Source organism: Vipera ursinii, assembly GCF_947247035.1.
Source record: "Vipera ursinii genome assembly, chromosome: Z".
Classification (NCBI taxonomy): domain Eukaryota; kingdom Metazoa; phylum Chordata; class Lepidosauria; order Squamata; family Viperidae; genus Vipera; species Vipera ursinii.
This window is the reverse complement of record NC_139517.1, coordinates 35,084,508-35,111,200: the sequence shown is the minus strand read 5'-3', so window position 1 is coordinate 35,111,200 and position 26,693 is coordinate 35,084,508. Positions and strand designations below refer to the sequence as shown.

At 41.2% G+C, this 26,693-nt stretch overlaps 2 protein-coding genes across 2 annotated transcripts in view; one reads left to right on the top strand and one right to left on the bottom strand.

Moving 5' to 3' along the window:
• The window catches only part of CISD3 (CDGSH iron sulfur domain 3), a 293,184-nt gene that overhangs the window by 136,574 nt on the left and 129,917 nt on the right, over nucleotides 1-26,693 (bottom strand). The window lies entirely within an intron of this gene.
• The window catches only part of KCNH4 (potassium voltage-gated channel subfamily H member 4), a gene marked incomplete at both ends in the record, with an annotated part of 82,483 nt that overhangs the window by 33,783 nt on the left and 22,007 nt on the right, over nucleotides 1-26,693 (top strand). The window contains 5 exons of the mRNA XM_083378972.1: nucleotides 1,289-1,538; nucleotides 3,819-4,033; nucleotides 12,353-12,391; nucleotides 17,177-17,547; nucleotides 19,681-19,787. Of these exons, the coding sequence (XP_083235098.1) occupies nucleotides 1,289-1,538; nucleotides 3,819-4,033; nucleotides 12,353-12,391; nucleotides 17,177-17,547; nucleotides 19,681-19,787 (982 nt within the window). The remainder of the gene's footprint in view (nucleotides 1-1,288; nucleotides 1,539-3,818; nucleotides 4,034-12,352; nucleotides 12,392-17,176; nucleotides 17,548-19,680; nucleotides 19,788-26,693) is intronic.

Below are 26,693 nucleotides of genomic sequence, written 5' to 3'. Positions count from 1 at the left end.
TGACACCCCTGGAGTTGAAATTCTTGCATCTTCAAACTGCCAAGGATGAGAAACACTGGCTTAGAGCAATAGTAGTGGAGGAAGAAACGTTGCATTTTTTTTTTCCTGGAGTAAAAGCATCTTTTGAGAGAGGAATTATGGATCAGGAAAATAGCAAAAAGAATTAAAGGGTTTTCTTCCAGAATAGTTGTTTCCACACATGCACCCCACTTCAGAGGTTTTTCTTTTTGGAGGAGTCAAAAGTTCCCAAATTCTTTGCCCTTACCCTTCCAAGTCTCTTCTGATCAAAATCTAATCATTCCTGCTTCACATCTCTTTTAATCTTTGGAGTCTCCAAAACAAAGAGATTTTCAAAATAAAGTGATGAATGGATGACACATTATTCTGTTCTTGGCTTCAGAAATTTAATCTATCTGCCCCAAGTTTTACTGCCATTTTTTATGATGAATTATTAGAATCCAACAATTATACCCCACCCAAGTTTTTCCTGCCCCCATTCCTTGGATTCTGGACTACAGTATAGTTTTACATTTCTTAGACTTTTCTCCCTGAGTTTTCATCAACCCTGCACAATGGAGAATAAAAGCAGCTGCTCCTTATTCATTTACTTAAAACACTTTCAATCCCATCTGTCATATGAAAAATGGATTAAAGGCAAATATTTTTTAAAAAGCTCCCTCTCTATGTAAAAGGAAGATGGAGGTGGAAGGAAATGAAAAATAGAATCCACCAAGCTTAAGAACAAGTTCTTAAAGAGTAACAATGATTTGTGTATCAGGTTTTCCCACCCAATGCATGTTTGTTCAACTCTTAGCAATGGCCACATAGGAAGGGAAAGGGAAGGTTGATTTAAAACATCATCATTTAGATATGCTTCAATGAAAGAAAGAGTCTGATCTAGCTGATATTCTGAAAAGAATGATGGAATCGCCTTTATCTAATTCCAGCTGAAACTACAAAATATGACAATTTTCTATCAATCATCTCATTGATAAATAAGTGAGCTGGCCTCAACTGATAGGAGAGAGTAGTTTAAACAGGCTAGAAGTAAAGGAAGTTAAATCTTGGCACAATGGGAAATTACAATGTAGCAGTGTTTCTCAGGCTTGGCAACTTTAAGATGTGTGGACTATAACTTCCAGAATTCCCCAGCCCTCTGGCTAGGGAATTTTGGGAGTTGAAGTCCACACATCTTAAAGTTACCAAAGCTGAAAAACACTGGTGTAACAGTAAATTTAATTGGCACCAAACTCCATACAAAAGCATCCTTCCTGCCTTTTCTCTGTAGCTCCTGCATGATTTCCCAGATGAATTACGAGCTGATATTGCTATGCACTTGAACAAGGACATTCTGCAGTTGCCGTTGTTTGAGAGTGCCAGCCGTGGCTGCCTACGGGCTTTATCCCTGCACATCAAGACCTCATTCTGCGCACCTGGCGAGTATTTACTACGTCAGGGAGATGCCCTGCAAGCAAATTATTTTGTGTGCTCAGGATCCTTTGAAGTCCTCAAGGACAACATTGTGCTGGCCATTTTGGGTAAGGCCCAGGAAAAAGTGTAGGCAATACAGCATCCATTTGGGCAGGGAATAATAGTTCCTGGGTCAGGGGACAATGGGAACTAAACAATAGTCCAGATTTGGAGCTTGTACTCATTTCCTTTTAGCACAAAGACACTTTACAAAACCTTTTCCAGGGGCATTTTCCTCATAACATTGCTTCCCTCTCATTGTAAATCCACTAGGTCCATTCAATTATTCCAATTTAGAAGCAGTTTCTTACTTCTTTTTATACAAAATCTTCCATGTGGATTACCTATGATACCTTGGGAGGGAAAAAAGTTTGAGGTGATGCTGTTAGGTCCAATGATAAGTTCATCCTACAAGACTGCTGCAGAAACATCTCCACATCCAGTTGTTGGCTCTTTGGGCTTTGATTGTGAGATAGACCAGACACCTGATCTTTTTTTCTTTAGGAGATCAGCCAACAACTCTTCTATTGCTACATCTGATTATTATGTTTGTGGGTGTGCGTGCATGCACTGCAGCAATCATAAAGTAGGGAAAGTGAGACAGACTTCCATAAACATAGGATAAGGAAGGGGGAGAGAGCCGAGGCTTTTTAACCAACAAAAATTATTAATGGAGGCAATTAATTCCAAGAGGGAAAATGAAAAGATGATCCAAAGGCAAAATAGCACCAAGAGCTATCATTACAGCAGATTCTCAGTACTCTGGCAAAATCATAGAACTTCTGGGTGTTTTGATATTCAGAGAGAAAAAACTCAGATGTATTCTCTCTCTCTCTCTCTCTCTCTCTCTCTCTCTCTCTCTCTCTCTCTCTCTCTCTCTCTCTCTCTCTCTCTGTGTGTGTGTGTGTGTGTGTGTGTGTGTGTGTGTGTCATAAGAATGCAAATATTTTTGCAGGAAACAAAAATGAAGGACAGGTGAATAAAAAAGAAAAAGCAAGGCTTAAATTCCCAATGTTCAGGGATACAACAGGTGGCTGTTTTTACCACTAGCTGGTAGCAGCTGCAGAGCACAGTTGAGACTGCTTTGGAACTATCCTGCATAAAATTATGTCAAAGCAGCAAAACTACTTGCTTTATTGTTAACTTATAGTTAGGGTAATCTCTTTTGGCTGTGTTGGCAGCACAATTTTTGTCAATATATTTTCCTCCCAATTCAAGGAAAGAAGAAAGCATATTAATATGACCATGCGGAAAATTTATAGAATTTGAATGATGAGCTTGGTTGCTAGGAACTGAAGTTCAGCAAATGATTAAACTGTGGATGAGCTCTTTGACAAAACAAAAGGCTGCTGGGTATCCATTTTAGACATTTATATTCTCTAACAAGTACAGGAACTCACAGGACAATCTGTATAGCTTTAGAAAAGTCATTTAAAAAAGCAAATGTGAGTGACTTGTTTGGCAATAGTTCCAGAGTTGTCTGTGTGAATCCAGCTCATTGGTGCTTATTCAATAAACCTTGATTTGATAAGCTGTAGCTAGCATAATGTGTGAACTTAGTCACCACCTAGCAAAAGGTCAATTTCAGAATTGATTCTGAGCACCAGCAGTCTCCAGATGTGTTGACAGTAATGTCCAGAGTTCTTAGCCATCATTGCTAGGTGGGGGAAGAAGCCATGTTTAGCGCAGTCTTCTGTATACTAAGAGCAGATCAAATTTTCCCACCCAAGTTTTGGGAATCTACTACATGAAACAAAAAAAAACAACACAAAACCTAATACAGTCTGAGGAACCCTTTTTTCTTGTTTTTGTTTCCGGATTTTTTTCTATCTCTTTTTTGTAAAAGTGAAATTGTAATAAATATTTCCCACTAAATGTAAATACCAGATGTAAATCTGTTTACCATAGCCATGGAAAAGAATGGTAAGAACTGAGAAAGCAGGCAATTTAGAGTTATTGTAATTATAATAAAAATAAAAACTTTAAAAAATCAAAAACAAAGAAAGAATAACAATACAATCCATCTTCAGCAGGCAAAATCCTTGTCCCAAGGTCCAGACAGTATTTGCATTTGAACTTCATAATAAACTGTGATTTACTTAACTATGGAATGATGTAGCAAGAGTGGCCTAAGCTCACACACTCCATTAAGTTATCAACCATGATTTACATATTACAGAGGACAGTCTAAACGAAAACGAAGCAAATTATTTGATGGCTTTGCATAACTTGTGAGCCACTCATTCTATGACTTTGAAACATTGTTTGAGTATACAAAGGCAGAGGCAGCAATAACCTCTCTGCCTCCCATCCCATTCATACATATCCCAAACCTTAACTTTTTGTAGGTAAAGGAGATCTTATTGGTGCTGATCTGCCCAGTAAAGACCAAGTCATCAAGACCAATGCAGATGTCAAGGCACTGACCTACTGTGACCTCCAATACATCAGCCTACGTGGACTTTTTGAGGTTCTGGAGTTGTACCCTGAATATTCTGCCAAGTTCATGGCAGACATCCAGCAGGACCTCACTTTCAACCTACGTGAGGGTAGTGAGATTGAGGTAGGTGGATATGGATGACATTGTCCTGTGCCTTTAGCTCTTCATCCTGGCAGAGCCATTCTAAGTGAAGATCATTCGACTTACGCAGGAATTTTCTTTGTCCAAGCCACTAGAATCCATGCTTCCACTCTGACAACTCTGGAAGAGCTCTTCTACGTAATAATGGAAAGGAAGTTCTCTGCTTCCTTTATATTTTGTCTCTATCCCACAACCTTATGGAAGTAGAACAGGAAAGGGGGATTTGATTTTATTCCATATTCTATGTGGTTACCATAATTATGCAGACCAGTATTTCTCAGCCTTAACAACTTTGTGATATGTGGACTTCAGCTCTCAAAATTCTCCAGTTAATATTCTTAGCTGCTATTTTCACAGCCAACAAAATGTTGGAAAGTAATTACATACAGTATGTAAGTCCATTCTCTCCTGATTATGTTATCCAGAGCAAAGGATGTATAGGTAAAGGTAAAGGTACCCTTGCACATGGGTGCTAGTCGTTTCCAACTCTAGGGGCCGGTACTCATCTCTGTTTCAAAGCCAAAGAGCCAGTGCTTGTCCGAGGACGTCTCCGTGGTCATGTGGCCGGCATGACTAGACGCCAAAGGGGCACGGAACGCTGTTACCTTCCCAGTATAGTGGTCCCTATTTTTCTACTTGCATTTTTATGTGCTTTCAAACTGCTAGGTTGGCAGAAGCTGGGACGAGTAACAGGCGCTCACTCTGTTACACCGCACTCGGGATTCGACCCGCCAAACTGCCAACCTTCAGATCAACAAGCTCAGCGTCCTAACCCACTGAGCCACCACGTCCCTAAGGATGTGTAGCCCACTCTGTTTCCTCAATTGCACAATTTATAGAGATAGACATCAAATGTAGAGAGACTAGGAACATCCACAATACATTACTTCATTACATGGAAGAAAATGCATAGTGAACCTGCTATAATCAAGGATTCCAATGTTAAGCATGCCTTCTCTTCTCTTCCTGGGAGGCAATAATGTCACAGGTCTGGCATAGTTACATTTGATATTGCTGCTATATCTGAAAGTGGCTATATAGTTTATACAAATTTCACCTAATTAAAGCTGCAATGGTAGTTTTAAAGTCCTAATAATCTAGGAATGAGACTTCAGGCCCTTAAATACTGAATCTCCTTATGTTGCCATTAAGGGTTTCCAAATCATTTTGACAATTTAACTTTTGATGCAAGATTCAGGATTTTACCTACAGGAACATTTGCACATACAAATGTTGTGATTGCTCATCAGCCAGTGGATCCAGTAGCTGAGTCTGAGGAATCAGAGGAGGAGGAGGGGCCTGGAGTGACATCGGAGTCAGTGGATGGCTCTGAGGAGCTCCAAGACTTATAGTCTGAAGAGGAGCCTGGCCCCTCTATTCACGCTCAGGCTGTGCTGGGAGTCTGAGTTGGACACTGATGACTCACAGCTGGGTGATATCCAGGATGCACATAAACGCCGGCAAGAAAAGAGAGCAGGACAGAAGAATGCAATGGGGCTGCTCCAAAGGCAAAGGAGCAGGCATTAGGAAAGCCACGCCTTAGCTGCATAATAAAAGGGTAGGTGTGGGAGGTACTGGTTGCCAAAGGCAATCGCTCGTGTTGAGGATCAAGTTTCTGTGAACTGTGTTTGTTTGCCCTGGACATTGACTCAGTCTGTGAATAATAAAAGGGGTTTGGGTTTTTTTCCTGTGGTTCTTGCCTGCTTGATTGGAAGAGGGATTTCTCCGTGTGAGCATAACAAGGACTGACGTGGGCTGGGATAGAACACATACCCAGACAAAGTCTATGTTAAATAGCGGGTTCTTTGATGCAGGAATGAAGATGTGAACAAAGTACAAGTACAGGTAACTCAGTTTATTTCCTGCTGTGACTGTACTGAGGGTGTAATGTAGCGGGTCCGACGCAAGGAAGAGACGTCAGCCGGAGTACGTGTTCAGCTCTTTATTGTGGGGGGGTCGCGTACTGGAGAACAAGGGCTACCTGGCCTTATATACCTGGCCAGGTAGGCGGCTAGCCAATGGGGTTGGCCCTAGGTTTCCCGCCGAAACTGGGTTTCCCGCCAAAACCCTCCAGGCCAACGCCCCCTGGTGTCCGCTGCTATGCAGATGCCTGCACCTGGATACATAACACCGGGAAATGGCTGCAACTAGCCGCAATGTATAGTCTAGCCCCTAGGTGGCAGCCAATAGATTTGAATCAACCATTGCCGCCTGGAGTTAGCCAATTGCAGCACAGGAGACTTGTAGTTTGGGTTGCTGGAGAGCCGTTAGCTGCTCCAGCAACCCATATGGTATTCCCTCAAAAAGCCCAGTACATAACACCCCTCCCCCCTTAGCTCAGACCATAATAATATCAATTAGTCACAACAATTGTCAAAACTTAATATCCAAACACATTAAAGTAAAGTGATAAAAAACAATGTGGACTACAATGTTATTAAACAACGTCTGAATGAATAGGTTACCAAAATGGCACTTTTAGACATTTACATCATAACACTAGTTCTGTAGTCAAGTGGCAACAGTATTTACACAACATATAACTCTTTATTTTACAATGTAATGTGCAAGATATGAAGGAGGCTTGTGAGCCCTAGAGGAACGTCTCGGAGTTCCCATCACTTTGTGGTCTACCAGCTTACCCAGTGGGCTGGGTAGACTTGTGTCCCTTTGTGCTCCTGAGTCAAGGGGATTCGATGCACTCTGGCTGGCCTCTCCAGGTTGGCCCACCCCAGAGTCAGACTGTTCAGCAGAGTAGGCACAGCAGTTGCTGAGGTTTGGTTGCCTTGCTCCTTCAGTGGGTCCATGTTGCACTCCAGAGCCCCCCAGTTCTCCCTCTGGTTCCATCTCAGTTAAGAAGAAAAAGTCTTGGTAGTCCATGTGAGGGCTGACTTGGCCACAGGCTTGAGGACCTTGGTAAGGACTTATGATGCAGTCCTCACTTAGTGGCCATTCTGGAAACCGTTTCCTGAGCTGATCAATGTGTCTTCTGACAACTCGACCTCCCTCCAACCCCACTACATAAGATAGGGGTCCAGATGCCTTGGTTATTTGACCAGGAACCCATAAATTCCCTTGACCATAGTTCCTGGCCCAAACCCAATCGCCCATGTGTAGCCCCCTTGGGGGTTTTGGTCGAGAGGCTTCTGCTGCCACTCTACCTGGATGCAACCTGTCCAGTTTAGTAATCAAACGCCTCCCCCAATGTAGTTCTGCAGGACTCTTGCCTGTGGCAGTGCAGGGCGTAGAATGCTGGCAGAGTAAAAAATCTGCCAATCTGTGATGCCAGTCACCTGTGACAATGCGCCTGAGTGCCTCCTTCGTTGTCCTCACCATGCGTTCAGATTGACCATTAGAAGATGGATGAAAAGGTGCAGACATTGCATGTCTGATGAGATTAGCTCTGAGGAAAGCCTGAAATTCAGCAGCAGTGAATTGGGCCCCATTGTCTGAAACTAAGACATCTGGCAACCCACGTGTGGTAAAGAATTTTCTCAGCACCTGGATGGTCCTAGCAGTAGTTATATTAGGAACTGGAATTACTTCCAGCCATTTGGAGTGGCTATCCACTACTATAAGAAAGAGCTGTCCTTGAAAAGGCCCAGCGTAGTCTATGTGAACTCTAGACCAGGGAGTGTGCGTTTCCTCCCACTTATGAACTGGAGCCTGTGGCATTTCAGGCCTAGATTGCTGGCATGTATAACAACCATGGACTTGAGCCTCAATGTCCTTATCAAGGCCAGGCCACCAGAGGTAGCTTCTAGCTAAAGCTTTCATTCTGACAATGCCTGGATGGCCTTCATGTAATGATTCTAAAACCCTGTCTCTTAGGGAAGTGGGAATTATGACTCTATTACCCCATAAAATGCACTCTTTATGGGCAGATAATTCAAGCCTCCTGACAAAATAGCTCTGAAATTCTGAGCTTTTGGACTTTTTTCCAATCAGCCCATATATACCCATGACAACACTCTGCTAAGTATTTTATCTGTGGCAGTTTCAGCAGCAATGTCCCCTGTATGGAGGGGAAACTCAGATATGTCCTGTATGGACAATATTCTAGCAGCAGGAGTCGGATCTGGATCCATTAGTGGTAGTGGTAGTCTGCTGAGGCCATCAGCATGGCCCATTTCCTGGCCCGGTTTGTGAATTAATTTAAAATTGTATGGAGATAGGAAAATAGACCATCTCAACATTCTTGGAGATAGTATGTGGGGGGTTTGTTTGTCTGTTGTGAACAGTCCCAACAGAGGTTTGTGGTCAGTGTATACTGTGAAATCCCTGCCATATAAATAGTCATGTAATTTTTTTATTCCAGCAATGATGGCCAGGGCCTCTTTGTCAATCTGAGCATAGTTTCGCTCAGCAGAGGACAATGTCCTTGAGTAAAATGTTATAGGAACCTGTTTCCCATTTTTTTCTATGTGGCTTAAAACTGCCCCCACCCCATAGGGAGATGCATCACATGCAAGACATACAGGTTTAGACTCTTTGTAGTGAGTTACAGTGGACTGTTCTGACAATAGTGCTTTTAAGTCCTGGAAACTTTTTTCATGTAAGTTAGTCCATTTCCATGGAGCTTTCTTATCTAGAAGCCTGTGGAGGGGCTCTGCTATTGCTGTCTTATGAGGTAGAAATGTGCGATAGATGTTCAGGAGACCCAAGAATGCTTGTAGCTCTCCTTTTGATTTGGGCCTAGGAGCCATTTTAATGGCCTTCACTTTAGAATCAGCGGGGTGAATGCCATTAGCATCAATTCAGAAACCCAGGAATTCTGTTGAAGAAACCCCAATAGTACACTTGTTCTTTTTTAATTTGAGGCCTGCTTTGCGAAGCCACTGCAAGGCAGCCCTGAGCCTACTGGCCAATACTTCAGGGGATTACCCTGCAATAAGAACATCATCAAAATAAGGGCAGACGCCCTGAATACCCTTGAGTGTATACTCCATGATTCCTTGAAAAATACCCAGTGCAACACTGACTCCAAACTGTAAGCGTTTAACTTTGCCCCTCTGTGAGTCACGATTGTTTGAGCTGCGGCTGTGGCCTCATCAACCAGCAATTGCTGATAGGCCTGTGCTAAATCAAGTTTAGCAAAAATAGTACCCCCTTGCAATGAGGCTAAAATATGGTTGACCACAGGGACCGGGTAAGCGTGTTGCTTGAGGGCTTTATTTAATGTGCATGTATAGTCAGCACAAATGCGAATTTCCCCATTGGCTTTAAGTGGAGTGACTATAGGAGTTTCCCACTCCCCACCATCAACAGGCTGTAACACGCCCTGTTGTACAAGCTTATCAATTTTGGAATCAATTTTATGTTTTAAGGCAAAGGGGACCCTACGAGGCTTAACCATGATTGGAACTACATTGGGATCTAGCTTAAATGAAATAGGCGGGTCTTTGTATGTCCCTAGGGTTGAATCAAAAACATCCGCGTATTCCTCGCACACTGATGCGAGGTCTGCAGTTTGTGTCCAGTTTACGCCAGTAATCTAAATACCTAAGGCATCAAAACAATCGAGTCCAATGAGATTCATTCTCTGGCCCCCTACTACTATTGCATCCAGGTGCCCCAAAAACCCTTTAAACTTAACCAACAAGGTGGTTTCTTCCTTAACTTTAACGTGAGCATTTTGAAAATCCGTTAGGATTATATCTGAGGGTCTTAGTTTGGCCCAATTATTACTGCGCCTACACACGAAGTTAAAAGTGTCTTGAGAAATTGAGACGGCAGAGCCAGAGTCCAATTCCATCTTACATGGAACTCCTTGTAGCTCTACCATGAGCTTAAGTTTGGGTTTGAGGGGGCGACGAGGCCCAGTGCGGCATACGCTTCTATGACTTCTGAAAAATCCCACACTAACCGGACCCTTGGCGCCAGTACCTCTCCTAGTCGGTTCTTCCAACTGGTGTTTGAGTAGCCGGTCTCTCTGGTGGGCTCTGCAAACCACCACAATGTGGCCTGTCATTCCACAAGCTCTACACATGGCTGAACGAAATCTGCAATTGGCGCGAACATAGTTGCTGCCGCACCCCTTACACCTCAGTAAGAGAACTGCCTTGTAACTGTCCTCTCGCTGGTAGCTGTCGCGGTGTTGCGCATTGGGTTGCTTTTGGAGTCGGTTGATTTCAGGTTCTTCTTCCTCAGAAGATTTTCTGGTGCATTTGGCGTCCTCACGATGGACCGTTTCTTCGAACTTTGTCAATTTGGTGGGCTGAACTGTCTGAACTGCGCCCCCGGCAGCTTCGTCGGCCATCACCTCATCCTGTGCTTCAGAAAACGTTAAATTTGGCCTAGCAAATAGTCTCTGCTAAAGCGTTCTGTCCCATAGGCCACAGACGAGCAGGTCTTGTAATCGCTCTTCTAAATTTGAGAATTTGCATAGGTGTGTGGCCTGCCTTAGGCCCGCTATGAACTCTGAAGCTGACTCCCCAGGGAGCTGCACTCTTTAGTCGAACTTGAACCACCAAGCCATCTCAGACATCTTGGGCTGGAAGTGCCCGGTTAGCTTCTTTTTGAGATCTGTGTAGGAGACCACTTTGATTGGTGTCGGCACAAAAAGGTTCTTGGTTAAATCAAAAGTTGCTGGGCCACACACGCAGAGTAGCGTTGTGGCCTTCAGTCCTTCTTCCGCTATTTGATTGGCTCTGAGATAGTTTTCTACTTGTGATAAATATGATGGCCATTCCTCCAGGTGTTTCACATCAAATTCTCGCAGCTTTCCAACTTTCGAGATTCTTCTTGCTAGTTCCTGCATTCTTCAGGATCCTGCTTCCAGGCTCAAGGAATGAGTCCACTGAGCATGAGGTCGCTAGCGTAGCTTGCTAGCCGGCCTTGAGGGGGGGGAATGCCTCTTCCCTCCGGCGTGTGCTGCCTTTCCCTCGTAGACTTCAGCTCTTAGTCAGTGAAGCAGAATCCCACCCTCGTCGCCACTGTTAAATAGCGGGTTCTTTGATGCAGGAATGAAGATGCGAACAGAGTACAGGTAACTCAGTTTATTTTGTGCTGTGACTGTACTGAGGGAAATGGCTGCAACCAGCCACAATATATAGTCTAGCCCCTAGGCAGCAGCCAATAGGTTTGAATCAACCATTGCCACCTGGAGATAGCCAATTGCAGCACAGGAGACTTGTAGTCTGGGTTGCTGGAGAGCTGTTAGCTGCTCCAGCAACCCACATGGTATTCCCTCAAAAAGCCCAGTACATAACAGTCTATGTCTGAACTCAGTCTAAATCTAAGTCTCAAATGTCTCATGCAGCAGGAGAATTTAGAATTCATTTCTAGGAAATACCTAAGCTCTTTTGTTGAGAATAGAATCACTTATCTAGTCAATGGGAATAGGTCTTACATAGATGATCAGAAAACCCTGAATAAATCAGAGGGTTTTAAATATGGGGTAGTTGGAAGCATTTGGAAATATATATTCAGCTAGTTTGAAGCTATACATAAAGTAAATAGAATTGTCTTGCAGCTGCTTTCAGTATATTGATATTCCAAGTGGTGTGCTGCCTGTTGTCCTGATGACTATCTATTCTTAACTTGACTAGCAATCTTTAATAGCTTTGTTCTGCATCAGAATGACTAGGCACAGAATTTTTAACTGTTTTCAGCTAATGAGCAAATTTTGAATTTGGGAAACTTGCTATCTATGTTGCCCTTCCTTCCTTCCTTCCTTCCTTCCTTCCTTCCTTCCTTCCTTCCTTCCTTAGATTTAGATTTATTAAATTTATATGCCACCCTTCTCCACAAGGACTCAGGGTGGCTCACAACAATAAAAAATTAAAAAACATAAAGTACAAAATTTAAAAAAGAATTAAACAATGGATGTAATAAATAAATGACAATTTAACCCAATAAAAGCCAAATTTAAAACCATAGTCAGTCCAGGCCCGCTTGTTGGAACATCCATGTCTTCAGGTCATGGCAGAAGGACCGAAGGTCAGGGGCTGTCCACAGCTCCGGAGGCAGTTCATTCCAGAGGGTCGGTGCGCTCTTCCCCTAGGGCTCACCAGCCGGCATTGCCTAGCCGACAGGACCCTGAGGTGGCTGACTCTGTGGGAGCGAACCGGGCGATGGGAGGTTGAAAATGGCAGCAGGTGGTGATTTCTTAATAATAACTTTGATGTAGCTTGTGTTGAAGAAACAGGCTGTGTTTGATAATTTAGAGAAGAGATTGCCTAATACACTAGTGCCAAAAAGCCCATAAACACCCTCCCCACACACAAACACACAAAGGATAGGTTTGTGAAAAGTAATTAATTAAATATTTTCATGCTCTTATTTTTGCTTTTCTTCCAGGGGCTTCTCCGATTTACCAGATCCCCACGTTTATCCCAGGTAACGTGAAGTTTATACTGAGGAAAAAGTAGGGAAAGTTTTTTCATTGGATTATGTTGAATTTTGGGGAGTGTGTGGATGTGAATGAAATTCTTGGCTGGGAATACTGGGAGTCATAGTCTAATAAATTTACAGAAATGATATTTAGGATCATTGGCATAGATATAGTGAAACTGCATCTTGGAGTCCCTGTACAGTAGGTAAGAGGAAACAAGTGATGGAAGAGACACCATAGCTATCACCTCATCTGCTTTTGTTCTAGAGTCAGCTATCATTAATTAGATGGCAGAAAGCAAGTAAAGGGGGAGGAGTAATATTTTGGGGGATAGGGACATGAGAGGAAACCCTCATAAGGACAAGTCCATTACAGCTGTGGTGACAGAATGAATAAGGAGATTGTGTGACTTTTTTCTTCCATTTCCTTTGTGTGTCCTCAGTTGCATTGGCTATGGGATTATTTATTTAGCCCTGAATACCAGGGGCAAGGGTTAATTTGAGAAGTTTCCTTTGTGGCTCAGAGAGTTGTACTTACAATCCTGTCTAGGCCTTTGAATTTAACTCCTTATCAGTGTAGAAATCCATATTAAAGTTTTTTTTTATTGAAAAGTTTTACAATACATTTTTTTAACAAAACAAAACCCCTCCCAACCCCCTCCCCTCTCCCCAACCCTCCCCAACACCTCCCTCCCTTCCCCCTCCCCCCTCCCCGACTTCCCAGAGCTAAATACAGGGTATAAAAATACAAACAATCATAATCTACCTTATGCAAACAACAATAAGCTATTAAATCTATCGCACTTTAACTCTTATAAAATAACTACAAGCAATATAAATATCACATCAATACTTATTCAAATGCTAGATGAAACTTTTTAGTCCCATATTTATTCTGAATATAATCAATCCATTTTTTCCACTCCACAATATATCTCTGTTGCGAATGGTCTTTCAAGTATGCTGAAATCTTTGCCATTTCCGCCAGGTTGGAAACTTTTAAAGTCCATTCTTCTATAGTCGGCAGTTCTTCCTTCTTCCAATATTGCCATACTAAAAGTCTTGCTGCCGTAATTAAATTCAACATCAACTTAGTGTCCACAACAGTAGTATCAGTAATAATACCCAGTAAAAACAATTGCGGACAAAACTTTATCCTTTTCTTAAATATCTTTTGCATATTCCACCAGATTTTAATCCAAAAAGCTTTAACCTTTTTACAGGTCTACCATATATGAAAATAAGTTGCATCTTCACCACCACACCTCCAACATTTAGGCTGGCAGTTCAGATACATACTTGCTAATTTTTTAGGATCTAAGTGCCACCTATAAAACATTTTATAAAAGTTCTCTCTTAAGTTTTGAGCTTGCGTAAATTTTACATTTCTCACCCAAATCTTTTCTCAAGTATCCATTGTAATGACTTCTTGAAAATTCTGAGCCCACTTTATCATACAATCTTTAACAAGTTCTGTCTCTGAATCAATTTCTATCAATGCAAGATATATCCTTTTAATATGTGCTTGACCTTGATCTCTAATTTGCTTTACCAGATTTTCATCAGTCATTGAAAAACCAATTTTCTGCTCTTCTTTCCACCTGGCCCGTAATTGCCCATACTGAAACCAAGTTTGTACAATCTTTTCTTCTCTTAAAATATTATACGGCTTCAAATGCCATACATTCCTTTCCAAACTTAAAATTTCCTTATATGTAGTCACATCATGTTTAAACCCAACACTTATATTTTCTATTGCGTGTTTCGGTATTGCCCATATAGGTATCTTATAATTTAACTTATGTCTATACTTTTTCCAAACTCGCAACAGAGCATGTCTTAAAATATGTACCTTGAACACATTATCCACCTTCTTATCATACAATAAATATGCATGCCAACCAAATAACAAAACATGGCCTTCAAGATTTAATAATCTCACTTGTGTTAAATTAATCCAATCACTTATCGCTGACAAAGCAGCAGCTTCATAGTATAGTTTAAGATTAGGCATTTTAAGACCACCTCTCTCATGTGTATCCTGCATAATCTTAAATTTAACTCGTGGCCTTTTCCCTGCCCAGACAAATTTATTAATACCCTTTTGCTATTCCTCCAAGTTTGAGTCCTTTTTAAGAATAGGTATCATTTGAAATAAAAATAAAAATTTTGGCAAAACATTCATTTTCACTGCTGCAATTCTTCCCAATAAAGATAATTGTAGTTTTTTCCAGCTATCCAATTCTTTTTGAACTTTTCCCCATAACTTTTCATAATTATTTTTATATAGCTTTACATTTGAGGGTGACAAATATATCCCCAAATATTTAACCCTTTTAACAATTTCAAATCCCGTTAGCTCTTCTAAAACAGCCTTTTGTGATACTGTCATATTCTTAGACATTTTAGTTTTTTGTATGTTAACCTTGAATCCAGAAACTTTCCCATATTGCATTATTATCTCCATCAGTTCTACAACTGAGTCTTCAGGCTGAGTTACCGTAACAACCAGATCATCTGCAAACACCCTCAGTCTGTAATCCTGATCTCTTATTTGAATTCTCCTAATTTTTTCCGAGTCCCGTAATTTAATCAATAATATCTCCAATGTTAAAACAAATAGTAAAGGTGACAACGGGCACCCCTGCCTTGTGCCCTTTTCAATGTTACATACTTCCGTCAGACTATTATTAACTATTATACGGGCTGTTTGCTTTTGATATAGTGCCCTAATTGGTTGTAAAAATTTATCCCCAAAATTCATTTTATCTAATACTTTCAACAAAAATTGCCAATCCAATTGATCAAAGGCTTTTTCAGCATCCAAGAAGATCAACGCTGCAGGGATCTGATTGTTTCTTTCCAAAAATTCCAACAAATCAACTATATGCCTCACATTGTTCTTCATTTGTCTACCACTTATAAACCCAGTTTGGTCACCATGAATTACTTGTTGCAATACCCTCATTAATCTATTATCTAAAACCTTAGCAAATATCTTGTAGTCCGTATTCAAAAGTGATATTGGCCTATAATTTTTTGCTTGGGTGTCATCCTGGTCTTCCTTCGGAATCAGAGAAATAAAAGCAGTTTTCCAGGACAGGGGCACCCCTCCTCCCATTTGAATTGTCTGAAACAATTCCCTTAATGGCTTTACCATCTCTAACTGTAAATTTTTATAATACACAGCAGTCAATCCATCCGTACCTGGTGCCTTACCCACTTTCAATTGTTTAATTGCTGAAAAAAATTCTTCCTCAGTTATCAATTGATTCATCTCTTCCTTTTGTTCTTGTGTAAGAACAGGAATATTAGCATTCATCAAATATACATCAATATCTGCCTCACTAATCTTATCTCTAGCATATAACTTAGAGTAAAAATCAACAAAAGTCTTCTTAATAAGACTCTGCTGATACACTACCTTACCCTTATGTTCTATTCTATCTATATTAGAAGCCCTTTGCTTCTTCCTTAACAAATAAGCTAACCATCTACCTGGTTTATTGGCATTGCAAAAAGTATTATGTCTAGCATACCTTGTTAGTTGCCACTTGATCAGCCATCAACTTGTCAAACTGTCCCCTTAATAAATTAATTACCTCTTTAATCTTCACATCCGATGGATTCAAAATTAAAGCCTTTTCTTTTTCCCTAATTTCATTCTCTAATTCCTTCCTCCTGAATTCCAGATTGCGTCTATATTTGTTATTCAAATATATTAATACACCTCTCATATAAGCTTTACTAGCATCCCAGACCATTTCAATAGAAGTACCTTTATGCATATTAATTTTAAAAAAATCCTTCATCTGTTTTTTACATTCTTCCACATTTTCCTGATTTCTAAACAGATTCTCATTTAGATGCCAGGAACACCTAACTCTATTATCTTTTTCTATCTCTAACCAGACTGGACTATGATCAGACATAGTTCTTGGACAAATCTTAATCTTCTTAATCCTGGAAAAGAAATCATTAGTAATTAGTATAAAGTCAATCCTAGAAAAAGATTGATGTCTATCAGAAAAAAAAAGTATAGTCCTTCTATGGCATCTTTTTTTAATCAAGCAATGACATGTTTGATATCATCTTATCCTATTTCAGGGTACTGTAATGATATTTCAAGTTTAAATGTCTATAATTGTTATCTTCCATCCAAAATAAAAATTTGTAAGACAAATTTGACATTAAAAGCCCTATATTTTATAGTGAGCTGAATTCTCGTGTTAAATTGTGAACTGGTATGAATTTGAGTTGAGATCGTGATCCAGAATTGCTTCTGTTCTCATAAAATTTCTTTTTCAAGTGTCTACTCTTGGTTTTGTTCATACAATTATTTGTTTTCATCTTGGTTACCAAAAAGTTATAAAATGGGAAGAAAAATTGGCTAAGCTTCCAAGATCAATATCTATACTTTAAAAGTTATAAAACATGGGATATAATGATAAATGAGCATTTGAAAGCTAAGGACATTTTCAAGCGCAAATTACTTACTGGAGTTCATTTATATTTCAACAATAACACATTATTTATTCACAATAGCTGGGTTCTGATTACTCAGAACAAGTAATCATTTTTTGGTTTCCATCTTACACTGAATCATAAATTATCCAATTGGGCTTGTGTTTAGATAATGCTGCATGTTAAGCTATCCAAAGTTAACAAATACAATCTTTAGAACATTAGCAAATTGTTTGAGCATGTTCTATGAACCCAGCTAGTGTGTGAGAAGAATTTAAAATTAAATAGGCCTCATTAGTCTATACGTTCTTCTTCCCACCTGGCCAGCCTCATCTTCAAAGTTGTGCCACTGCCCCTGAGAAGATCCTACCTTCCATCCAGGAGTACAGTGAGGACTCTGAGGACTTCTTTCAGCCTTCACCTGCTACAATCACACGTCGAAAAATCATGTTGCCCAACCTCAACAGCCCAGTAAGGCGGGGCTCGATCAGCAGTCTTCTGGGAGATGATTTGCGCCAATTCTCTGCCCTGAGGAGAACTTGTCGGTCTCCAGTCCGCTGCAACCGGGTCCGCAGTCCTTCTCTACGATGCCATCAGGAGGAGCGACATTTTGACAGTGAGGGCCTCATTGGCCGGAAGCCTAGCAAACTTCTCATTCCCTCTCTCACACACTGCGGGCCTCCAGACCTCAGCCCCAGGTAAGAGGGCCTCATCATCCTTGATTTAACTCGTGAAATATGTATATATAATACACCATATGTTCTTGAACATTCGTTCCATTAGTGTGGATTGGACATGTAGAAGAGATTCGATTCAAATACAAAGTTCTGTTTTAACCTTAACTAGCACCTTACATTTCTTTAGTTTTAGAAATTTTGGCCCAAATGCAAATCATGATCTAAATGATTCTATTACTTCCAAGATTTTAAAAATTTAATTTGGTCAAATTGATTTCAATATCTAGGGAAATTTATTTCAGAGATACAGAATGCCAAATATCAGATAATTATGTGAATGGGCTTCGATTTTGTTGTGTTTCCCCCCCCCCCACAAATGCTGCCTATATTTGTTTAGCAGAGGTGGGGTAAATCTGCAGGCATAGCTGCCCCCTACCAGCAACAAATCAAGCTTGTCAAATTTAATTTTTACAGATTCAAGATCTTTATGAACAAGTAGGTTTTACCATTAGAGGGTTATCAAAAGAGAATACCTTTGGGGAAAGATTGTTATAAATATGGAATATGGACGAAGTATTCTTAGGAAGCCTTCAAAATTTCAGATTTGTTGGTAATTATGATGTAATTGTAAACATCGGGGATGATTTTATCACATTCTATTTCTATGGTTTCGGTTGGCAGTTTGTATGAAAATGACTTTATTTATTTATTTATTTATTTATTTATTTATTTATTTACTTATTTATTTATTTATTTAGATTTGGCATCACCCAGTTCCAGAACAACTCTTAGACATGCTTCTCAGAAGGGAACGTATGGGAATCTTGGAAGTTATGATAAATTGATAATGAATAATAAATAATTATTTTCTGTAGGTAGTAATGTATCAGAAGTTCTGCTGGGTAGGGATGGTTGATGGGATTTAAAGAATTTGAACATAAGTCATTGTGCAAGCCAATGATTTAGTGTGGATCCCATAGATTGCGGCAATATTCTTTTAATACTTTAGCTCCAGGCTGATAGAATTAGTAAAGCCCCCATAAACTCCTTTGTAACTTAGTTTATTCAAGGGTTAGAAATGTATTACCTCTAGTGCCTCCTTCCACTTCTGATTTTGCATTTTCCTTATATGATCAGCTTAGCAGAAAAGGTATTATTTTGTTAGATCTGTTCCAGTACAAATTTCTAGATCACTAGCAAAGCAGCAGGAAAGCTAGAAACTTTGGGATTTGGCCAAATGCCATTCATACTCTTGTATGTTGTTCTCTAAGATACAGATAAATACTTTCTTGAGTCAAATCTGTGAATTCTAGTCCCACCTTAGATATGAAAGTTGGCTGGGTGACTTTGGGCGGTCACTCTCAGCCTAAAACATCAGGCTCAGCCAACAAGTGGGTCAGTCAGATGCTTTTGTAACCAATGGATTGACACCCACTCCCCAAAAACAGACCTGCACTAGTAGACAAAATGCTAGGAAGAAAAAAAATCTATGCTCTTTTTTTGACAGCAAGAACATCCAACATCCCAGTCTAACCCACAGCCCTGGTGGTTTGGAATGCAAATATTAGCCATCTCTGGTTTTATAAAAAAACAGTCAAAGATGATTGGGAGCTCCTTTGTAACTCTTATTGAGCTCATTCCTGATCAGGTGGCCCTTTATGATAATGTGTTTTTTTTATAATATCCTTTAGGTTATGCTCCACTTTAATTAGCCAGAGAAAGTGATTGTGCCATTTGGATTTTCTGTCACATGTGCCAAATATCTTGGGTCAGCATTGCCCTAGATTATAATTTTTCATCTCTTTGTGTGGGTATCTGTGTGGATATATGTATCTCTGCCCCCATTCAAAACCTGCTTTCCATCTTCATATGAACGAGTATTTTTTTCTCAGTGGGTTATATAGTATTTGGGTTTGGATAATACATTATCCATTTGATTAACAATGTAGATCTGAGTTGCAAATCAATTTTGTGTGTTTTGTACACAATGGCAGAAAACTAGTTATCGTAGGGGACACAAAGGAAGTAATGGAGAAAGGTAGCTTGTATTCTTTATACTCAATTTTCTTATTCATAGAGAGAAAGTTTTTGAATGTGGAGGCTTTACTTTTTGTCCCATAACTCTTGGTTGATTCCCTGTTCCCACCTCTCTAGAATTGTTGATGGCATTGAAGATGACAGTGGAGCATCAGAGACACAAACGTTTAGTTTTAATGTGGAACAACCCCAGCAGAATTTGATGCAGGATCCTTTGATAACAGGTAACCTTGACAACAGAAGAGAGGATCTTTACAGGTTCTTAACAGATCAGAAGCTATTTATACATTAACCATCATTACTCATTAAAAATATTGTAGATTATTACTTATCTCCTCTGAACTCAAAAGAGGATCACCATGGCTCATTTTCAAATAATCAGATTAAAATTAGTCTCCTCTTTTTAGAAAACAATGTTATTTAAAAATTTAATTACAATAGTAAGAGATAATGCAAACTGAAAAAGCGAAGAAAGGAAAGAAAAAATGCATGAATACAAAAAAGAAATAGAAAAGGAGTGATAGAGAAAACAATCCAAAGAAAGCAATTTCTCAACATCATTGTAAATATTAATAATTTCACTATCTCTTCACCTCATCTTAATTAACAGATATAAAACACATATATAAGCAAATCAGTAGACATGTCTCTATTGAGTAGTGGGCTTCAGTAGGCAAGGAGCAGACCAGCATAGTTACAGCATTATTTATTGACTCAAACTAGAACTGGAGAACTGCAGACAATTGCCTGTACTTATACTCTGAGCCCCACAGGGCCTTAACCAATCACAATACTTGAAAAACCTGCCCAAATATGAATGTTCAAAGTTTCCCTCCAAAACAGTTGGGATTAACAGTCAGGGTCATCTAAAGGTTAGTTTCATTTTAGCCTCACAAGCAGTTGGAGTTAAGTTAGTTTCACTTTAGCAGGGATTAACACAACTTTATATATATATTCAATACATAACACCCCTTTCCCCTAGGATACTTATTATCCTCAGTCCGTTCAATATTCATAGTCTTTGAGATAGGCCGGGGGGCCCACAGATCCTGGTGGACTGCTGCAATGTTATTGGAGAATCCTGTTTAAATGGAGTATTATCCATCTGCAGTTGAACAGAGTCGTGATGGCCGTTTAGGTTGCCCGTGAGTGGTGGCAGCTCTACAGCCCTGCATACCTCCATATCGCCAGAGGCAGCCACGGGTGATGTAGGCAAACTCAGAGGAAAACAGTTCTCTTGTGTGTCTGATAAAGCCTCGGGATCCTCACCCAGGACTGGCCAAGCCTGCCGACGCCATAACTGATCAATGTGGCATCTGTCCATATGATCATTTTCCAGAATAACCTCGTATGACAAGGGCTCCATTATCTTAGTTTCCCTAGCTGCCACCCAAGGTACCCCACTTCCATAGTTCCTGGCCCAGACCAATTCACCCAGCTGTAAGTTCCTGGGGGGCTTTGGTTGAGCCATCTCTGCCTCTACTCTGTCTGGGTGAAGTCGGTAGAGCTTCGTGGTGAGCCAATGGCCCCACCTCAGCTCCGCTGGGCTGCGACCTGTTGTTGTACTGGGAGTTGTGTGTTGACACAGGAGGAAGTTCGCCAGGCAGTGATTCCAGTCCCCAGTTGTCATCCGCTTGAGCGCCTCCTTTGTGGTCGTAACCATTCATTTGGCCTGACCGTTGGTTGCGGGGGGAATGCAGCAGATGTTATGTGCTGAATCATATTGGCATTGAGGAAATATTGGAACTCTCCTGCCGTGAATTGTGCCCTATTGTCAGACATGATTACATCTGGCAGACCATGTGTGGCAAACAGCCAGTGCAACTCTTGGATGACCCTGGTTGTTCTCATCGATGAAACCGGTACCACTTCCAGCCACTTGGAATAACTGTCTACTACAGTTAGGAACATCTGCCCTTGGAAGGGGCCCGCAAAGTCAATGTGCATGTGAGACCATGGAGCGTGCATGGTCTCCCAGTGGTGCACTGGTGCTTGTGGCATCTACGGTTGGGTTTCTTGGCAGGCCTGGCAACTCCTTACTTGACTCTCAATGTCCTTGTCTAGGCCTAGCCACCACAAGTAACTCCTGGCTATAGCCTTCATTTGAACAATTCCTGGGTACCCCTCATGTAAGGAATCCAGCACCCTGGAGCGAAGACTGTGTGGAATGATGACCCTGCTGCCCCAGAGCACACATCCCTTGTGGGCCGACAGTTCATTTTTCCGAGAAGCGTAGTGATGGACCTCAGGGCCTGGCCAGGTCTTTGGCCATCCCCTTAACACCCAGTTGAGAACGTGGCTAAGCATTCTGTACGTGGTGGTTTCAGCTGCAACATCCCCTGCATGTAGGGGTGCTTCAGGCAGGTCCTGGATCACCAGGATACAACAAGCTGAGGCTGGGTCCAGATCAGTCTGGGGTAGAGGCAGTCACCTGAGAGCATCGGCATGGCCCATTTCCTTACCCGGCTTGTGGACTAACCAGTACGAGTATGCAGCCATGAAAATGGACCATTGTAGCACTCGCGGCAACAGGATCTCTGATGTCTGTTTGTCTGCTGTGAAGAGACCAAGCAGAGGTTTGTGCTCTGTAAAGATGGTGAAGGTTCATCCATATAAGGTCGTGGAAATTCTTAATGCCAGCCACTGTGGCGAGGGCTTCCTTGTCTATCTGGGCATAGTTTCTTTCAGCCAATGATAATGTTCTAGAATAGTATGCAGTGGGGGCCTCTCTACCATCTGGCATCCTGTGGCTTAGTACTGCCCCAATGCCGTATGGTGAAACATCACAGGCTAGTATTACTGGTAGGTTTTCGTTGAAATGAGCTAGGACGGAGTCCGAGGATAACAATGATTTTACCATCTTGAACCTTCTTGGGTGTGCGACCAGACCCAGGGTGTTTTTTGTCCAGTAGGCAGTGTAACGGTTCTGCCAGGGTAGCCTTATGTGGTAAGAAGGAGTGGTATAAATTGAGCAAGCGCAGGAATGCTTGTAGCTCCCCCTTGGATTTTGGTATGGGGGCTTGCTGAATTGCCTTTAGCTTCATATCAGATGGGTGGATTCTGGCAGCATTGATGCAGAAACCCAGGAATTCTGTGGATTCCATGCCGATCTGGCACTTTTCCTTCTTGAGTTTTAGGCCTGCCTCGCAGAAATGTTGGAGTACTGCACAGAGACATTCCACCTGGACTTCCGCAGATTCCCCCGTGATCAGGACATCATCAAAATACAGGCAGACACCAAGAATGTTCTTCAGAGTTCGTTCCATAATACTTTGGAACAACCCTGGTGCTACGCTTACCCCAAACTGCAAGCGGCACAATCGGAATGCACCTCTATGTGTGATGATTGTTTGTGCTTCTGTGGTAGCATCGTCTACTGGTAGCTGCTGGTAAGCCTGGGCAAGGTCTAACTTAGCGAAGATTCGGCCTCCTTGGAACGAAGCGAGGATGTGGCTCACTACTGGTACAGGGTAAGCATGCTGCTGTAGTGCCTTGTTTATGGTGCACTTATAGTCTGTGCAGATGTGGACGTCCCCATTAGGCATAACTGGGGTCACTATTGGAGTCTCCCACTGGCTACAGTCCACCGGTTGGAGCACTCCCTGCTGTACCAGCTTGTCTAGTTCTGCATCAATTTTTGGCTTTAATGCAAAGGGAACCCTGCACAGTTTTAATCAGATTGGAGTTATTGCTGGATCGAGGTTGAGTGAAATGGGTGCCCCTTTGTATTGTCCCAACTTTGTGCTGAATAAGTCAGCATATTGTTGGCATACTGCTGCTAGATCAGCTATTTGTGTTCAATGGATGCCTGTCACCCTGATGCCCAGGGTCTCGAACGAGTCCAGTCCTATGAGGCTAGTGCATGGTCCCTCTATGACCACTATGCTGAGGGGACCCTCAAACTCTGAATTATTCTCTAATGGTAGCTTACTCCTTATGGGAACATGGTAATTTTGGAAGTCCATTAGCACTAAGCTCAATGATTTGAGTGGGACCCGCCATAGGCTACATTTGAAAATGTGGTCAAAAGTCCTGAAAGAGATAACGGACAGGGCCAATCCAGTATCTAGCTCCATGGAGCATGGGACCCCTTACAGTCTTAGTTGGAATCTTATCTTTTCTTTGATGGAACGTTGGGCCCCTGTGTGTTGGATGCTACACCTTCCTGAGCAGTATTCAACTCTGTTCTGTCCTGGGGGACATTTTCCCTTGTGCTGCTGTGTCGCAGGTTTCATTTACTGCTGATGACCTCTGCAAACTCTGGCAAGGTGTCCTTGCTTTCCACAGGCATGGCATACTGCTGTGTGGAATCTGTGCTCTGCCCTTTCATGCTGTCCCCCACAGCTTGTGCAGCTCTGTGGGGAAGTTGCTTGCTCGGTGAAGCGTGGCCGTCTGGGTGGCTCTCTCCGCAAACGGTTGATTTCTTTACTCTCACTGGTCTCCCCAAGCCTTCTGCGGTCTCTTGGTGGATCGCTGTGGAGCTGGTGTGTGTTTTAGATGGCCGGAGAATCTTCACTGCCCCTCTGGCAGCCTCTTCCGCCATGACTTCCTTCAATGCGACTTGGGATGTCAGTTTCTCCATGGCAAATAGGCGCTGCTGTAATTCTCTATTATGCAGGCCACAAATAAGCCTGTCTCTGAGACGGTCTTCCAGGTCAGGGAACTCACATTGGTGTGAAGCTTGGCAAAGAACTGCCACAAACTCTGCTGCAGATTCCCCAGATCTCTGCTCACATTGCTTGAATGCATGGCGCCAGGTGATTACTGAGAGTTTCAGCTCAAAATGTTCCCTTAATTTTTCTTGAGGTCTGCGTAGGCCACAGTCTCTATACTTGCCAATGCTATCAGGTTTTCAGTGATATCAAATGTGACTTGTCCGCAGACACATAGTAAGGTTGCCGCCTTCAGGCCATCGTCTGTGATCTGGTTAGCCCAGAGATAGTTGTCTACTCGGGAGACATATGAGCTCCACTGTTCCGGATGAGTAATAGTGAACTCGTTGAGTCTTCCCAATTTAGCCATTTTGGGGAGGCCCCTGTGGTGCTGGTTAATGCCTGTACTGCTGCGGTTGGAGCTGTGCTGCACTTTGGGACCCTGGGAACAGATCCCTCAGGTATATCTGTGCCTCCAGTGTGTATTACTGGCAGGCAGGGCAGGGAGCATAGGGATCTTTACCTGGTCTGACACCCAGTTATTTCAGCATGCCTCCAGTGTGGCTTACTCGTAGGTGAGAACTAGGCCTGTCGGGGCTCTTTACCCAGCCTATCACCCAGTCATTTCAGTCTCTTAGTTAGCAGCAGCTCTCTCCTCTGCAGCATCCTATCCTCATCGCCACTATTGAGTAGTGGGCTTCAGTAGGCAAGGAGCAGACCAGCATAGGTACAACATCATTTATTGACTCAAACTAGAACTGGAGAACTTCAGGCAATTGCCTGTAATTTATACTCTAAGCCCACAGGGCCTTAACCAATCACAATACTTGAAAAACCCGCCCAAATATGAATGTTCAAAGTTTCCCTCCAAAACCGTTGGGAGTTAACAGTCAGGGTCATCTAAAGGTTAGTTTCATTTTAGCTTCACAAGCAGTAGGAATTAAGTTAGTTTCACTTTAGCAGGGATTAACACAACTTTATATATATATTCAATACATAACAGTCTCCTCTAATCGAAGTGTCAGCAAAAAGATCAACAAGAGCTTTAAAATAATAATAATAATTAACAAATTTATTTGCCACCCATCTCATGCTTCAAGGCAACTAAATAACATCAACACATACAAAACTCACCATTCCCTATCTCTATTTCTCACTGCAAGCAAATTCTCATCTAGAAGGCATAAAGTGGTCCCAAGTAGTGTGAACAAAAGACTAAAATTTAATATGATAAAGAGGAACAATTTATCCTTTTAAGAGAAAAAGATCAAAAAAATCCCTTACTTCAAATGGAAAAACAATTAGATACAAAGCCAATTTAAGTGCTATGAAATTAGGATAAAATAACTGTAGGGAAATAGGCTTAAACATCATGTTAACTCTAAGCAAATCCAATAGACAACATTTTTCTATTCCAGATATCAGCCGTCCAAAGAGAACCATTTCCAATTACATGTCCATTCAAATAAATATTCTATAAATATTTATGTTTATATTTTATTAATTAATTAATTAATTAATTTTATATTTATTTTATTTTAATCAGATTATTTAATATTCTTATATTCCATAAATATTCTCCATTTAGAAGGCATAAAGTAATCCCAATATCCTAGTACAGGGGTCCCCAACCCCTGGTCTGTGGATCATTACTGGGCTGCATCATTCCAGCAACCGAGTTGCACAAACAAGCAAAACTCTGTCCACGGGATGCAGGCAGAACACAAAACCACACCCTCCCCCCAGTCCGCGGAAAAACCTCTCTCCACGTAACCGGTCCCTGGTGTCCAAAAGGTTGGGGACCTCTGTCCTAGTATAGACTGAAATTTGACATGAGATGAAGGGATAATTTCCTCTTTAAAGAGAACAAACTCACAAAAATTCCTTACTTAAAATGAAAGGATAGTTACTGTAGATACAAAGCCAATTTAAATGCTGTCAGAATAGGATGCATAAAGTAACTTAGAGGGGAAAAAAGTTTAAACACTAATTATAAGCGAAGCACATTATTTTTATAATCCAGACGCCAACAAATCAATTTGCCCCATTTCAACCCTGATCAGATAAACTAAGTTTGTGTTCCTTCTTTTTACATAAAATAATGTTACTCATTAATCCATTCAGATGATTATTGATTTTTGTTTCAAATTTCTTCAAAATTTTAAAGTCTAGCAAAAAAAAATATTCTAATTGCTGTGATTGTCAATTGTATTTCCTTCTTAATTTTTAAGGCATCCGATGTTTTTTAATGTCCAATGACAATTTCTTGTTTAATTTTTTGTTCATATTGTTTTCAAAACTTCGTTGCATATCTTTTTCTGAAGCATTTTGGAATAGACTGTTCCCAAGAAGACGTAACACAGCTGACACTACTGATTCAATGTCCTGATTCAGTTCCTCAAAAATGTCTCCGAACACCATTATAAGTTGCTTGCCTTTTTATGTCTCCAATATAAAAAACAGTTTTTCTTTCCTACA